The sequence below is a fragment of the Haemaphysalis longicornis genome, unplaced genomic scaffold (assembly GCF_048455015.1).
Source record: "Haemaphysalis longicornis isolate Haplotype H1 unplaced genomic scaffold, Haemaphysalis longicornis Haplotype H1 scaffold_1, whole genome shotgun sequence".
Taxonomy (NCBI): Eukaryota; Metazoa; Arthropoda; class Arachnida; order Ixodida; family Ixodidae; genus Haemaphysalis; species Haemaphysalis longicornis.
The window spans coordinates 414,656,571-414,673,441 of NW_027526203.1; the positions used below are offsets into that span (position 1 = coordinate 414,656,571).

Genomic DNA, 16,871 nt, shown 5'->3' on the forward strand with positions numbered 1-16,871 from the left:
TTTAGGTCGATTTTAGCCTTCCAGTTCGACGCGAGAAAGATCAAGGCGAACGCTTGGGGTGCGCCTAGTCGGCCAGGTTCGTCAAATACGCGCCGACGCTCACGGCATTACCGTTTTGCGTGGAAAAGTAGGTTATGTAGGTAAGTAATGTGGAGACGCCACCTCACATGGGGCCTACACAAATCAGCGGCGAGCGATCTGTTATTTTACTGCCCAGTCATGACGATATTGCTTGGCAGAGGATTGCTCCGCCCATTCAGCGCAGTTTGTGACGTGCGGTGGCATCCATATGCTCTGCGTGTTTGGCTCATGGTCGATTAACAGCCACGAGTTTGCGCCTTCTGAAGCACGTCCAAGGTCATAAATGAGTGGAATGGTCCAGCTTGCGGTTATGTTGGCGTAATAGTGTTGTAGCCGGTATTATTTTTTATTTAACGAAGCAGGTATCCTGTGCTCATCTTATAAACAATGCTTTAATTATAAGCACCCTTTACCTTCTTTGTATTGGTGCTGCGACCTAGAGTTATGCAAATAGTAGCCTAATTAGAGTTCTTTATAAGCGTGGCACGCACTGTGCATTCATCGGGGTTCTACGGCAGAACTGCACCGAAATTTCTCCTTTTAAAACGCGCGCCGACCACTACTTTCGTCTGCGCATGTGCGGCTTGGCTTGACTTGTTGCGACTTGTGCAACTTTCCAGAGGCAGAGTCACACCGGCGGGCTTGGTGCCCGAGCCGATAGTTTTAAGGTTTCAGCAATTTTGGCCAAGTTATGCTCTACACGAGTTGTGTGCTACAAAGCAAATCCGGCGGCCTGCCTGACATTGTGTTGCCACACAACGAAGACACTGTCGTCGGCAGAAACCGGAGTACTCAAATTCGGAACGCGCGCTGCTCCAAATGTCAAGGTGAGCCCAATTTTCCTTGTCCTCACCAGGATGTTCTTACCTGAGGTGCAGCAGGAAGAGGTTACTGGTTTGATACCGTGCGTCAACGAGGAACTCATGCTGCACGTCTATTGATTACAGCCCGACTGCGAGCGGATTTCAACAATGGCACGGTCCAGCTGACACAGCTCGGACAGAACCCGTGCCAGGTTTCGGGAAAGCGTCTGGCCGTGAACCAAACTGCGACGCTTTCTGACGGTGATCAGTTTGATCTCCTCGTCGGGGACCTTCCTTATGTCGTTGTCTTTGAAAAGGCTCCCTCCCACACAACCGCTGAAATCGGTTCACCCAGTACGGACGGAAGGCCTCAATCAAAGCGGAAATCAGACGACGGAGAAATGCCGCTGCCAAAAAAACGTGTGTGAAAGCTTGTTCCTTTTTTTTTTTAGATCTTTTGTGCGTTACACAGCGGTAATGTTTTTTGTGGTTAATTTTCTGCAGGTGCCAGTGTCGACGCGGGTAGTTCTGAAAATGACCACGTAAGAGAAGTTTCTCGGAAATTGAAGCAAATGCAAAGCAACTACAAAGCACGTCGAAGCCCTGAAGAATCTAAGAAACAAAGTGAAGGCGTCGCAGCTAATCACCATGTTACACCATCTCCGCAACCGATGAAAGCTGGGTGGACTCAACTAGCCGAACATAATGTCCTGTTGTTTAATTCGGAAGGATTGGAACACAAGTCAAAAGTAAGTGAGGGGGTAAGCTTCTGGGCAAGTGTTAAAAGTTACCTGTGCAGAACTGCGCGTGCTATGTGAGCTGCCATGTTATGGGGCAATCACACAGTTATGTACAGGTGCCGTCAGAAGTAATTGGAGCACAGGGGCTGTGGCCGAACCGCACAGGAGCGCCGTGTAGCTTCACCGGCTGTAAACTAAGGGAGCAGAACACGCATGCATGCCTGCTGACGCCGATAGACCCTCTATGCTTTTCAACCCACTTCTTTTAATGCGGCTTCGAAAATTATTCGCAGCATGCTTGTCTCAGCGATGGCGCTGATAGCAGAGGCGGTACCTGGCAGTGTCGCTCACACACTTTCAGCACACGCGAGCTGCTGGAGAAGTGTCGCAGTCACAGGGATCCGAAGTGACAATTTTTCTCTAATATTTTTAGGTGCGTCTGCTATCAGCGCCATCGCTGAGACCAGTATGCTGCGAACAATGCTCGAAGCCACGTTAAAAGAAGTAGGTTGAAAAGCATAGAGGGTCTATCGCCGTCGGCAGGCACGCATGCGTGTTCTGCTCCTTTAGTTTACAGCCGGTGAAGCTACACGGCGCTCCTGTACGGTTCGGCCACAGCTCCCTTTCTCCAATTAATTCTGACGGCGCCTGTACAGTGAAGCTGATAAACCGGCATGTGTCAGGGAGCTACTTCGTTTTAGTATTTGCAAGCAGCTAATATTTTGGATGCCTTTTAAATTTTTTTTTTTCTTTCGGTTGTGTGTGCTGATCATGCACACATGCAATGTGAATGCTTGTGAAGTTCTCCCACAGCTCTGTCTGAAGAACTAATTTCCTTGGAAGTTGAATATATGTTCAGTTTAGTAGGCGGGATCCTATGCCAACGTGTAATTTATTAACCACGCAAACTGTTGTAAATGTATTTTTGCTCTTACCTGTGGAAGCTTTGGCGTCTTAGTGCAATGCTTCGTAATTAAATAAAATTTTCCGTACACAACTTTCGGGTAAAGTCTTTTGCTGGATGCATAGCCAAAGCATGCAACAAAAGCATGGCTATGTAGCTCCGTGGTATTCGCGAAACACCGCTGCTGACATCATGCTTACAGACCTAACTATCCAGTTTACCAGTGTTGGTTTATCCTTGCCTTAGTGCACCAGCACTTGAACGGCAAAACCACCTCATGGACAATATGCATCCTACGTATCGAAGCATCAGTTCGCCTAGCGTCACTTATTTAGTAGCTTATTTAGTGACACTAAGTTTGCCGAGCACAGTATGTGGTATTTATATTAATGTAGATAGGTAATGTTCAGACGTTTTTTCTTTAGTTAAATGTTTGATGTTCAGTTTTTTTTCCCACTCCTTTAGATGCATAGTGACATTTATTGCTCCATTTCTCACCTGTCTAGATTGCAGCATTTGATCTTGATGGGACTCTGATCACAACCAAGTCTGGGAAGGTATTTCCTGTCAACTCTCACGACTGGAGGCAAGCTTTCCTTATTTGTTTGTTTGCATGGTTATTTTTATGCTTCACATTAATGTGGGCTCATAGAGAAATGAAAACAGTTTAATGGCTCATTAATTCCAGTTATAGTGGGATGCTAAAAAAGTTCAAATGAATGAAAACTGGGCAATAAAAAAATGTCTTGTTTATGATAGAGAAGATAGGAAAGGGAGCCTTCTGAAATAGTTACATTTAATATGGGAATAAATCTGCTATTGCCATGAATGTGATTTCAATAGCGATGTACAGCATTTCCCAGCCAAAAAGTACTGGAGGCGTTGTTCGACTATCTGGACGAGATTGGCGTCACTGCAGTGATTTAGAGTTTAGAAGACAGACTTTGTAATCTTACTACTCACAAACTGAGTATCATTTTCTTGTTATTTTTCTGTCTCCTTTTATTTCTTCTCTTCCTCTTTCTTCTGCCCTGTAATCTATGGGGCCTTTTCTTTCCCCCTCCCCCCTTCCCCCGCCGAGTAGCATGTCGGTGTCGCAATTCCGGCAAACATCTCGGCCTTCTTTTCTAATAAAGAGCCTTCTGTCTCTCTCTCTCTCCCAGCCAAAAAAAAAAAAGCCATTGGAAGTCCAATTTGGAACCATCGAAAACACAAATGGACCTATTGGAACAATTGGAACCAACTGCATTTCCAATGGGTCCAATTGTGTTTTCAACGGTTCCAATCATATCAACGCCACCAGACCAAGCTCAGGTTTAATCAGCTCTGCTGTTAAAACACACTGATGCTTTCATGAATTGTCAGTCAACATCTGGCCTTTCTTATACGTAAAAAGGGTGCACTTAGAACCAAAGCAAAACTTTGTGCCATCACAGCTCATTTGTGGTCCTTTTCTAAATCTACTGGAACAACCTGTTTTTCAGAATTCTGTTGCCACAGGTGGAAACGTGCTTGCGCAGCCTCGTAGAAGACGGCTACAAGGTTGTCATCATAACCAATCAGAGGGGGCTTGCAAAGGGCCACAGTCATGAAGTTGCCTTCAAAGAGAAAGTGGAGCACATCCTGAAAAGGTTGGCTGTACGAGCACAGGTTTATGTGTCCATGGGGCATGGGTTCTACCGCAAGCCAGCACCAGGAATATGGCAGCACCTCGTTGCCCGTGGGAACGGAGGAGTCCCCATAAACTTGGACGATTCTTTTTACGTTGGAGGTAGGAATACTGTGCTCATCTGGTTGAGTTGAAGCTGCCTGGTACAAAGCAGTCTTGGGCAGTAACTAGTTACTAGTAACGCGTTACCGGTAACTAGTTACTTTTTTCATTAACTTGTAACTGTAACACTGTTACTTTTTTGTGGAGTAACTGTAACGATAAATATCGTTACAGTTACTTTATTTCTATAAAAAAAAATTGTCCAATAGCAACACTCATTAACGACCGTTGTACAGTTTGTGCGTTTCACTTTTTCGGCCTTTCCTCCACAGAACCTTAGTCTACTTCATCTATGCCAGCTCACTCCCTTTGCATGGGTGAAAAAAATCTGGACTAGAAATGTTTAGGCGTGCACGTGTGCATGGTGTTCCACGCGGTCCACTAATGGCTCGAAGTTTCTAAGCTGCAGTATTTTCCTCAGCAGCGCGACATCGCTCGCACCCATACCCTGCGACATGCGCCTAAGCGCACGTGGATGCATGTTGACGCGCCAGAACCTAGTCCGATGCACGGCTGCACCATTTTCGCCACATCTGGAGTGCAGTGAACAGGAAAACAAAGGCGAACAGGAAAGCAAACACCCACAAACGCCGCACAACGTACTGAAACCTCTGCACTTTCGCGGAAGCCTGGAAAACTCCGGTCAGGGCGTCTCTTTCTCATTAGCGACCTGCAGCCCCGTTTGCAGGGTCATAAAACGCCGTGGGGAGTCTCTCGGCGGCCTCGCGCTCGTCCAGTTCTAAGTGCACTCTAGAGTGTTCGATTCACAAATCGCAGTTGCTTGCGACCATTGTGCGAGACCCCTGGCCGTATTTGGGACCGCGTGTTTGGGACCCCTGGTCTGGAGGCTTCATAGATAGAGCTGTCAACAGTGCTCGAACGAGGCCAAGGAAGTAATAAATTTCATGCCCCTCCACACATACGACGACCCCAACAATGATGGCCCCCGGCTGCCCTCACACCAGCCAGCATCTTGGCTGGCAGACATCTGACCACACTGCCACTGCACGAAGAAATGTTCTTAGAAAGCCTCGCGACTTCCTTTCGAGGGCTGTGGCCGAAACGAAAACAGTAGCTACATCTGTTCCTGAAGGTTGTGTGCAAGGAATACTTGGGCGAGCTTCGTTCGGCCTACGCCTCAAAGCAAACGAAGGGAGGGGTTCCTGGGATCGGCGACGTAATTGCTGTGGAAGGCTGGGATTGTGAAAGCAGTGTTTTCCGGTCGAGATGGCAAAATCCGCCTTTGTGAGGACAGGGGGGAGGTGGAGGAGGGGGAAAACAGTGAAGCGTTCATTTCAGTTTCTATTCCCTTGGGAAATATCTTGTCTCATTCCGGGGATGGGGGTGGCTGAGGGTTGGGGCGGGAGACCGACTCTGAGAGCCCACGGACAAACGTCGCTTCGGCAATGGCTCAAATTGGTCCCCGTCTCCGACCACAAGTACGAAGTAAAAAGTTAACGAAGCGCTTTTTTTTTTTTTTTTTGAGTATCTTTCAAAAACACCTCGACAACCGAAGTACTCCCACGTCTGTTTCCCCTTTCCTCTAAGGGCCTTCCGTCACCTCCGCCCCCTTTTTCCCATTCTCTCTCACTACACGGGGTGGTCAAGCGACGGCATTGTAGGCGAAAATAAATTAAGTTGACATTGAAAGATTGTTTCGGCTGTGTCGTCCTCCAGCTCTGTCTAGTATAAGTTCGGCCTCTCTGATTCCAACTTTGAAAAACAACTAATTCTATGCTACAATGATGTTTGCAAATCAATTTCTTGCAGCGAGAGTGTAGCAACAAAAAAATGAAGTTCCTTATGATGGATAGCAAAACTTCAGTAATAATAAAAAAAATGAGGTGTACACAACGATTGTTGGTTTGGGCATGAGAGTGCATCACTTTAGGTTCCCCTCGTGTAGGCTTTACTAGGTGTAATTTTTACTACCTGCATGCCTTCGTACGTTTTTATTAAATAAGCCAAATCTTTTTAGCTTTATCAAAAAAAAAAAAAGGGAAGCAAGAAAGGCACCAATACACCCATCTTGGCATTGCTTGGCAGTGTTCTAGCAAGTAGTAAAAGAGCAAGAAGTCGGCAAAATATATTCTATCCCAGGTAGCGTATACTGAGTCTGGCACTCTCAATGAGCGGTATATAGTATGTGCACAGTATTGTGCACTTACCTTGCATAGTGCTATTGTGTGCAGTGCCTCTGAAAGCGTTTAATTTTTCTTTGCTGCACTTGGAAGGCTGAAAATTCCAAGTGTTTTTTAGTCCAAAGCAGATAGATTTTTTTTCTTTGGCAGTGGCACTGTTATGCATTTTAGGCAAGTTTCAGTCTTTGCATTGGCCCCAGTTACCAGGATTCTTTAAATTAACCCAGTCTTTTCCTTCTTGAACCGCACTGTTTTAAAACAGGACAAGGAAAGAGCACACAGGACGAGACGAAGCGCGAAGTGCTCTGTGTGCTCTTTCCCTTTCCTGTTTTAAAACAGCGCGGTTCAAGAAGATGCAGAACCAACTAGCCCCCATTTTAGCCTTGAACCCAGTCTTTGTTCATCATTATTGTATCTAGAGGGTGGTATGCTAAGCACACTGAAAAAAATAACATCTATGTGTGTGTGCAGCCTACTCCTGTAAAAATCTTGTGCAGCTAGAAAAGCGTACATATTAGATGGAGATATAATGGGGTACTGTCGGAGCTGGCTATATTGAATTTGAAGGGAAAGGAAAGAGTTCTTTGATATACAAAATATGTAACATTTACCAGAAAATCTGTTAGGATGTTCACACTGTTTGATGTAAGCAGTAATTTGAAATAGCTGAATTTGATTTAAACAGGTTCAACTGTGTAGCTTAGGCTGCCGTCATAAAGCCCAGTGTAGTCGGTTATAAAGTACAATGCTTTATTATGTTTATTTATTCAGATGCTGCGGGGAGGCCAGCAAACTGGGAGCCAAAACGCAAAAAGGATTTTTCCTGCTCAGATCGACTGGTAAGTAGTGGTCAATACCTCGACTACTGAAAAATAGCCTCTTAGTTACTGAGCCGTTTGCTCTTAATGGATTTTGCTTCTAATTAGCATCACTAGGTTTTACGGGCCACCTGGCTCTCAGTTCTTCTGTCCTCCGTGTTAAGGTGCATGCATCGTGTCCTCCTGGTGCACTGCTTCTAAAGGAAGAGGGTTCTGTGAAATGATTCGTGGGGTCACTTGACCCTGCATTCATGAGTGAAGAATTGTGCTTGCCACCTGCCCAGCCCTGTGAGCGACGTAAAAAGTTGTCTTTACCGCGAGGCACATATGCCCCCGTTTATGCACGCAACAGTCCCGATTCGCAGTGTGAAAATCCAAATGCCTATAAAACTTACCTAAAATGAGCACATCAGCAACTTTTGTGTGTGTGAAAAAATTGTGGTTACAGTATGCAATATCATATCCTTCTACTGCATGACTTTTGCCTGCCCACGAAGCATCCTCACGCATTAAAGGGACACTGAAGTGAATTTGTCACATTCTCCTTTCGCTTACATTGCGTAGACTGGCTCAAATACACACACTTTTTATCATTTATCTGGTCGAGAAGGCAATATTTATTTTATAAAAGCTTGAAAGTGGAAAAACTACCATGCGCAGTCTGCGGCAGCCACACCAACTAAAGCAGTGACGTCCGTACGACGTGCCACTGTGATTGTATGATGTCAAAGATTAGAATTCAAACCAGTTTCGGTTCTGTGAAGCAACATGCTTGGCATCTGATGTTATCATTGGCTGGGCATTCTCAATATCTCAGTAATCGGCATACCGCGCTTCTGCCAAGCTGTCGGATGTAAAATGCGTCAGTAAGCCTGCCAGCATGGCTTGGTATTGTGACAATCACTAGCCGAGGCGTACGCTGTGGATGAACGCCCTCTGTACCACTGGAGACGTTTAAATGCGATGCGCTTTTCCCGCCCACCTTTGGAGCTTGCCTGGCTCGTGCCTGTATCATAAGAGGTGTGTTCGCACCAGGCCAAGGGTCGGCTGATTTGGGACTGTGCTCGCAAGCAGTCGGTGCTTATGGCAACAGCACGCCGACGAGAACTCGCCCGCGCGTCAGTGTCAGTCTTCACGCGTTCTGCGAACTCACTCGTGGAGCAATGAACGTGACAGCGCAGAAATGGTGAATTCAGTATAGAAAACATTGCCTTAAAATAAATAAACTTAAAAAGAAAAACCATGCGCTTTCGGGGATTCGAATTTTCAAATTCCTGACCATTGGGCCATAAGCCAGCACTGTCAGTAATGGAAATATTAAGTGTATATTGTATAGCCTGTTTACATCCTTATTTAGTTGTAGCATTTTAAGCTGCTTAGATAACTATTTCTTGAATAACTCTCATGCAGTAAACATCCCCCAAATTCCCACAAATATCTCACCTCTAGCGACTGCATTCCTTAGGCAGCAAAGCGTTCGCAGATGTGTGGTCGTGCTGCTGACTGCTGTACTAGTTTACCCAGCGCAAAAAGTGCTTCCTGCACTTTGGTTTTACGCTGTGCAATAAAAGTTCGGTTGATTTTGATTCCTTAGTACCTATATTAACTTCGCTGAATTTTCTCCCGCCTTCAATTGGCCTTAGATTTTTCTACTAGTGTACCAGTAGTGTGTGCGCTTGTGTGGAGGAGCGTCTTGGACTTAGAGCTTGATACAGTCTACAAACCAACAAACTAAAGGCACATTCTTCCATTCACAAATGTGTCGTGGCTTAGTTCCAACTGAGCGAACGAATTGCGACGACCCGCCGGCAGCCGGCCGACTAAACGGTGGTTCTGTCGGAGGGTTGGCGAGCTGTTGGCATAGCTATTCCCCACAGCTACTTTATCCATATTGGTGATGTGAGGGACTGATTGGGACATACGTGTTCACAAAGTGCCACCATAAAATGGAAGTTCTGAGAGATGTTTGCCGTATCCTGTAATGGTATCATTGGAGATCGTAAGACAATTTTTAATGACTACTTTGCTTTCATGCAGTTTTGTGCAGTTGTGTCCGTGTGATGGGAAATCATGTCGCTCACTCCTAATCTCTAGTTATGAAAGCATGGAGATTTATTTAATCGTAGTAGAAATTGACAGTTTCAACACTGGAGTATCGAAATCCCCAAAGTAGGTGCATCTGCAAAATATGCCACCACTTAATATTTGGCCTTAAAGGTCTGTTAAAATGAGAAGTTTGTTGAATAGTGGCTTGTGATATTCTCATTCTGGTTTCAAACAAAATTTCACGTGCATGCTTGCTTGCCTTAAAGATGGTACACGCAAAAAAAAAAAAAGTCAAAATCTGAAGTGTGCAAAAAATGTGATAAGGATATTGTGTTTAAAAGTAATGGTTTCCGATGCCATAGCAAGAAAAATTTTAAGGATGGCCAATCAAAGAAATATTTATCTAGTTAAATATTTTACAGTTAGCTGCAAATTGTTAGTTATTATTGTTACGTTTGATATTTGCAAGGACAAAAATTTTGCATCTTTATCATTTTGTGACTTCTTTCTTGGTCACAACTACTACTATGCACAGTAAAGAATTCTACACTGCCCTTCTGTTTTGTTTCAGTTTGCTCTCAACATTGGAATTAAATTTTTTACGCCAGAAGAGTACTTCTTGAAACGTCCTGCAGCCAAGTTCGAGCTTCCAGCTTTTGACCCCGTGAGTGCAGCCTGTGAGCCAGCCTGCAGGTTTTTGTTTTGGGGAGGGTAAACTAAAATTTTTATACAGACTATTATTGTTGTTGTTAACATAGAGGAAAATACTTAAGATGAAAAAAGGCCTTGAAAAGGGAAAAAATAGCATACATCTACATACTGGTATACATCTACAAACAGAAGGCGCACACCTTTCTCAGAGCTGCACTGTTGTGAAAGGACACTCTGAAGACAAATTATTTTGTAAAAAGATTGGACCATTTTCAGCTTTCTCAAAGCTCTTTCAGCAAGAAGACACGGAAATTAAAATCTAAAGCAGCGCTTTCGTATCTTATTTCCCTTGTGTTCTTTAGGATATCAGCTTCGGCATTGCAAATCTTGAGTAAGGCAGGTCCCACTCTAGTGGAAAGTGTGTAGGGAAAAATTAAGTTGGGATGTTGCATGATGTAGCTTGTGGGCTAGCTCTGGGATCTCAGGGAAACGACCCCTACTAGCTGTGCTAGAGCAATAACTGTCAAGACATCCAAGCCGCGTAGGGGTGTCCAAATACTCAAGCATGAGTTTGAGTATTCATGCACGGTTGACGGACCCTAACGATTCGGTACCAAAGAGTGGCTTGATTGCCAGGGAGGTACAGGTAACGTCCAACACAAGAGTACAACAGTCGTTCGCAGCAGGGATAGAATGCTCCACTCAACCGCCAAGCTGTGTGGGCTCAGACACGGATATCTGTCATCGTGACAAAGTACCCCTGGTGACTGACGATCTCCAAGCAGAGTCCTTGCACAAGTCGGCTCAGTGGAAAGGGGGACTTGTTTTGTGAGAGAAGGTGCTGGCGGCGGACCAATGAGGATCCCCCCTCTGGCATCCTCATTTGCGAGTCTCGTGGTACGGCAAAGATGGTGCGCCACACACACACAACTCACAAGGGAGCTAGCATGCACATGACCATGTTGCTGGCCAAGTAGCCACCCCCGCAAACCGGGCTAGGTCTAACACCGTGTACAAAAAGGACACTGGACCGAGAAGGTACTGGCCTATGAAGGGTGTGGTGTGTGGAGGGCTAGGAATTAATTTAGACCACCTGCAGTTTCTAAACATGTGGCAAAATTTAATACAGGCACTTTGGAGAGAAACAGCCACCGCAGTCATGAATCAAGCAGGTAACATTTACAGACCTTTAAATGAGATCTGCTTATCCTCTTTCACGATTTTGTGATGTCTCAAGTTGTAGGACTGAAAATAGGTGATGGTGGCTGCACAGTTTTCTCATTTCTTTACTGTTCAACACACCATTGCTGCCAAGTGCAGTGTAATGATTGTGCTGATTATAATCACTGCACACTGAAGTGCCTCTGGACGTTGATGCAAGCATCAGCATTGCTTGGTGCAATGTGAGGAAGAGTGTGCTCCCAGGCAGCATGTTTGGACATCGGGTACCTTGCCTCTTTATAAACCTGCAACAGGGTTTATTGCTAGATGGAAAGGCTAGCGTGGACTTGGGGTAGCTTATGGCAGACCCACCATTCGGCATCACATGTTTGTTTTGCTTCAAGTGTGCCACTAGTGCTTTTGCTTGCACCAACTTCTGGTGCACCCCTCTGACACACACCTGTAGGCACTTCTGCAGGTTGGAAGCATCTCCACTCCATTGTAAATGAGGCACAGCACTCTATCGATTTCAGCCAACTTTTTCACAACTTTACTCCTTAAAGTCTTCTAATATTGTTAACGGTACGGGCGTTTTTTACCTGAACTGGCTGCACTGGTGCAAGCAGTGCAGCATACGTTCATTTTTTTTACTAACTGATATCTTCAGTAGCACTATGCACTGATCTGCATGATACTGCACTAATCTGCACCAGTTCAGGTAAAAAAAAGCCCCAAGTGCGCCTTCGCATTTCAGAGCCTGTCCAGCATGTTGGTTCCTTGGTGTGCCCTTTTAATGCTGCTTGGCCTGGTGCCAGTACTGACCGTTTTAGTGACGTTATGTTGTCCTTGGTGTCTTTTTCTTCTTCCCTAGCGCCAAGTGCCGGATCTGCCACTGGCAGAAATTGTAGCTGGTGCAACAGCACCAAATGGCAGTAAATTTCTTAATGCCGATGATTTGCCATCAAACCACACTGAGGTGGGTTGCAGTGCCTTCGTGTATCCTGGCACACAGCGCCCTGCCCATGCTCTAATAATTTCTGTTTTGCATTTTAAGGTCGTCGTGCTTGCTGGATACCCTGCGTGCAAGTACCTCTTTTATTCTTCCTTCCTGCATGGCCTAATATTTTGTTGCTCACAGAGTAAGAAAAAAAAAGCATGAAAAATGTTGTTGATGTATCGGGCCACATTTTTTTTCGCCCCTTATCTTCATGTGTGTTAGTGATACAAGTAGGGCTGCTCACAGGTCCTTTTTGCTTGAAGCTTTAACATGGTAAATGCGAGTGAGAAAGCAACAGTTGTTAAACTGTTGCTGCCTGCAGTAAAAATAAAAAGATATACTGTGATTATACTGCCTTTTCCATTTTTTTTTTCCTTCCTATTTCACTCACTTCAGCCACAGGCCTATGGTGGCACTGTCTGAGCTGTTTTGTGCATGCTGTGCTGCTTCATGTGTGTGATACCTGTGTATGTGTTCCTTCCAACAGCTGGCAAGAGTCACTTTGCGAAACAGTACCTTGTCTCAAAGCAGTATGCCCACATTAACCGTGTAAGTCACAGTTGGTAAGCACAAAGTAGGTTATTGTTTAGCAATACCTGTGGGCGTTCGCCCACAAATTTATGTGTTTGATGCTTGCTCCTAGGACACCTTGGGGTCGTGGCAAAAGTGTGTTGAAGAATGTGAAAGAGCGCTGAAGCGGGGCCAGAGCGCAGTCATTGACAACACAAATCCAGACCCTGAAAGCCGGAAAAGGTAAAGCTGCAGTTGTACAAAACTATACGAGTTGTATGAAACCAATATCCGGTGAAAGTTTCAGCGGGCCTGGTACACATTCTTGCATGGTCCTGCTCTTTGAGCAGCACCTTGAATAAGCACACAACAGAAAACAGCTTATGTAAAGGCAGGCAGGAACAACACTACATGCATTATTGTTATTGTTGTGTCTTTGAACACACACACACATTTAACAAGTACCTTTCTTGGCAAGCACAGACCCTTACTAGCCAAGTTAGTGATTGAAAGAATGAGTAAATGTAATTTAGTGAATTACCCTCAACTGCATGATCTTACTAGTGTGGAGAGGAAAGAGGGGCAGGGACCTGGTGCAGTGGGCAAATAATTCTGTTGGTTTGAGTTAGATGATGGTCAGTGTTGATTCAGTCACAACACTAATAATATTTTCTGATGTGATTTACTGCGTCCACTTACAACTTGTGAGTGAGATAAGTGGGGCATGGTACAAAGTATGTAGGGGCTCAATTTTGCATCGTGAAAAGTTCCAGTGTAGCTGCAGTATTTGTATACTTGTAATTTGTAATTAGCGGTGCTGAGCCCTTCGTGGCCTCACAGTTTTTGTTTTACTGTCTGAATGTGGATCTATTTTCTATTGCATTTATTGGAGACTGAAGTGAGTTAGAAACATTTCCAAATTACTTAATTAGCCTGGAACATGCAAGTCGTGGTCTGAGTTTTTTATCAATTTTTCCCACGAGAAAAGTATGTTCAAAAGTGTCATTCTTGATTGATTATGGGGTTTAACACACCGACGCTACACAGGCGAAAAGTCGCGCCGTAGTGGAGGGCCACAGATTAATTTTGACCACCTGGGGACGTGCGCCAAAATCTCGAACACACGGGTGTTTTCCCGTTTTGCCTCCATCAGAAAAGCGGCGGCCGCCAAAAGTGCCATACTTACTATCCTCCTTTCTGATTTGGTGATGTACGCTGTAGCACAATTACACAAATTAGCAGGGTGGAATTTACCAGGCCACTAGTGCATTAGTAACAGTAAACCAGTTGACAATCGAAATTTCAATGGCCGGGGTAGCATAAAACCACATTGCGAACCAACATGACCTTGTTGTGGCAGTTCATGAGCTGGTCCTGATGGGGCACCTGGTGTTCACTCTGTAAATTTTACAAATAAACTAAGGCTTCTGAAATCCACCATATAACGAAATATAATAAAAAAAAGTCTGAGTTGAATTGCAGAGTGCAGTGAAAAAGCCAGGGTTGGACATATTCACTACACTGTCACTTATACGTGCTTGTATTGCGTACCGATAACACTTCATCGGTTGGAGGTCAATGGGAGAGGCCTTTGTCCTGCAGTGGACTTAAGCAGGCTGATGATGATAATGACGATGATGAACACTGCATTCTTATGGCGTATTGTGCATTTAATCGCCACCAAACCAGCATCCATTCTGACCCACAGCCTGCCTCATTGCATAGTGCGCGAAATGTACATTTACTTTTTTTTTTTCGTAGGAATTGGTAAGACACTGAAAGTGATGATGCATGCATTCGTAAACACTCAAGCATGCACACATGCGCACTCCCCCTCTCCATTCTGCTCCTAAATTTGCTCCTCACATCATCGAGGAGTCACAAAAATACCTGGATAACACTTTATCCGAGGAAAAGTTCTTCCCAACTTTTTCCTCAGAGGCAGGCATGCAGGCAGGCAAGATACAAATTTGGAACAAGCTTGCGCAGCAGCATTATTCCTGAGCTGTGCTTATTGCTTTGTGACCTTACCCGCTATGCCAACTCTGAGGGTGCATAAGTAAAGCTGTCCGTGTGTATTCTTTCCATCCCGTGTGTTTCTGCTGCGCTATATTTGATCACTGAGGGTACAGTGTGTGGGATCAAGTTATGGTGGAGAGACTTCTGTGACATGCGTGAAGACAATTTTTTTTTTTTTTCACTGGCGCCAGACGTGCATCTCACTCTGTTGATAAAATAATTATGTTTTGAAATGATCAGTAACTGAATTTTGAGTTAACAGCCGTTATTTAGTATTAAAAAGAACACTTACACTAAAGGAGGGATGAGTGCAGTGCATGTTGTGTGAATATTTGTGCAGGTTTGTTGAAGTTGCAAAGAAACACGGCTGTGAGTGCAGATGCTTTGTTCTGGACTGCCCTATAGAGAGGGCTAAGCACAATAATCAGGTATGTCTCATTGCTTTCTTTGGCCTTTTTTTTTTTAACCTGTGTGCCTGTGGTGACTGACATTTGCAATTTGCAATTCCAGTTCCGAGAGATTAAACTAAAAGGACAGCCCCATGTTTCTGTAACTGATATGGTTCTGTACAGCCACAGGTGAGTATAGTTATCAAGCCTATGTAGTTATTTTTTTATTCTTTTCTTTTTTAGCAGAATAATTTGCCATCTATTTCTGAAGAAAACATTTTATTGTGAGCTCAGTAAAGCAGGCAGATACGTTGATGTGAAGAAAAAGGGGAGGAGGCAGCCTTTCACTGTTATAACCGTATTTTCTTATTGACAAAGTTTCAGCAGAAAAGACGTCTGCAGCACTATCTTGATCAGGCCATTATTGCAGCAGCTGATGGCAAATCTTCACTGTGCCTACTATACGATTATTGACAAAGTTTCAGCAGAAAAGACGTCTGCAGCACTATCTTGATCAGGCCATTATTGCAGCAGCTAATGGCAAATCTTCACTGTGCCTACTATACGATTAATACAATAAGTTTCAGGGTAAAGTGCAGTTAAGTAGAAAGAGAAATATCCAAATAACAACCGGATTCTAAAAAAGCAGGTGATAAAAATCTCTTCCTTGCATTCGGCTGCTTTGAAAACAATAGCCACTGTGCATTCAAATAAGTGCTACACTGGTGTAGTGTTCCGCACGCCTCTGTGGTGGTTGAAATGACATATAATCCTTGAAAGGCTCAGACTGATTTCAGAATTTCTTTCTAGGGTGGTGTGCAACATGCTAATCGAGTTCTCATTTATTTGCTTTGCCCAGCAGTTAGGTATTGCAGGCCTCTGTATCCTTGGGAAATACGTTTTCCTCTATCATGCATTCTTTTTCATGATCCACGGAAAGGCGTATCAATGAGGCTTTTCTGTTCGTGGCTGCCAGTTTGCAGCGCCCAGAGTATCTGTGCAGTAGACTTAGACCTGCACAAATAACATACGGTTTGCTGCAAGCAGGAGCATGATGTGCAAAGTTCTTAGGCTTGTCAAGCTTTGGTTTGCATTGACCTTTGAGGCGTGCACATATTGCTGGCCAGCAACAAATTTAATTGATTGCCTGACTGTCTGGATCTGTAAAAAGTTGCAATTACCCTAAAATACTGTGACATTTTCAAAATTCCTGGCATCATTTTTTTCAGGTCCAAGTTCAAGGAGCCAAGCCTGTCTGAAGGATTTTCATCTGTTTTAAAAATCAACTTTGTCCCCAAGTTCAGCGCACCAGAGGATGAACGGTTGTACAGAATGTTTCTCAAGGACAAGTGATAGCATTCCTACACAGCTGGGACCACACCATCATTCGCTTTTGCTTCTGTTAGCGCAGAATATACAGCCAGATGCTTTTTGCAGCTGCACACTTTTACACTGACGTTTCGTGATGCACGCAGGTGTATGTTTCAAGCACAGATAACTCTGCTAATGTGTTGTATTATTTACACAAGCTATTTTGCGGAGCAATACTCCCAGATATGCCCAGCTCGTTCAAGAAGTTGTGGTTGAAGGTGCTCAGCTGACCTGGTAATGTGCAAGTTGGCGACTGGGGAATGGATATAACTCAATTATGTCAAAATCTATCTGCATTATACAATAAAGGAACTATTAAAATGGTGACTTTCTGGCCATATTTTCCTCTGGTGCTGCCCCCTGCTGTGCTTTATTCTGGCACAACAAGGTTTTAACAATTTCCTTGTACTTCTTCTCACTAAGTTCAACTTCAGTCCACAAATAATGGCGTTGCATGTCAAATGGTGTT

General features: G+C 44.4%; 1 protein-coding gene across 1 annotated transcript; it reads left to right on the plus strand.

Moving 5' to 3' along the window:
* Nucleotides 1-675: 675 nt before the first annotated feature.
* On the plus strand, nt 676-16,729 carry Pnkp (Polynucleotide kinase 3'-phosphatase). Its single transcript, XM_077687081.1, has 14 exons — nt 676-908; nt 1,029-1,304; nt 1,389-1,633; nt 3,035-3,114; nt 4,013-4,299; nt 7,212-7,279; nt 9,876-9,968; nt 11,988-12,092; nt 12,171-12,198; nt 12,601-12,662; nt 12,757-12,866; nt 14,983-15,070; nt 15,153-15,220; nt 16,261-16,729. Exons 1-14 carry the CDS (start codon nt 773-775, stop codon nt 16,382-16,384), a joined length of 1,770 nt encoding a protein of 589 aa, XP_077543207.1. The 5' UTR covers nt 676-772; the 3' UTR covers nt 16,385-16,729.
* Nucleotides 16,730-16,871: the final 142 nt, after the last annotated feature.

Excerpts from the sequence above, each read along its gene's own strand:
- Pnkp (XM_077687081.1), top strand. The coding sequence starts at position 773 with ATGCTCTACACGAGTTGTGTGCTACAAAGCAAATCCGGCGGCCTGCCT. Across the intron at positions 12,663-12,756 it reads AGTATGCCCACATTAACCGT|GACACCTTGGGGTCGTGGCA; the intron begins GTAAGTCACAGT and ends GCTTGCTCCTAG. Across the intron at positions 12,867-14,982 it reads GACCCTGAAAGCCGGAAAAG|GTTTGTTGAAGTTGCAAAGA; the intron begins GTAAAGCTGCAG and ends ATATTTGTGCAG.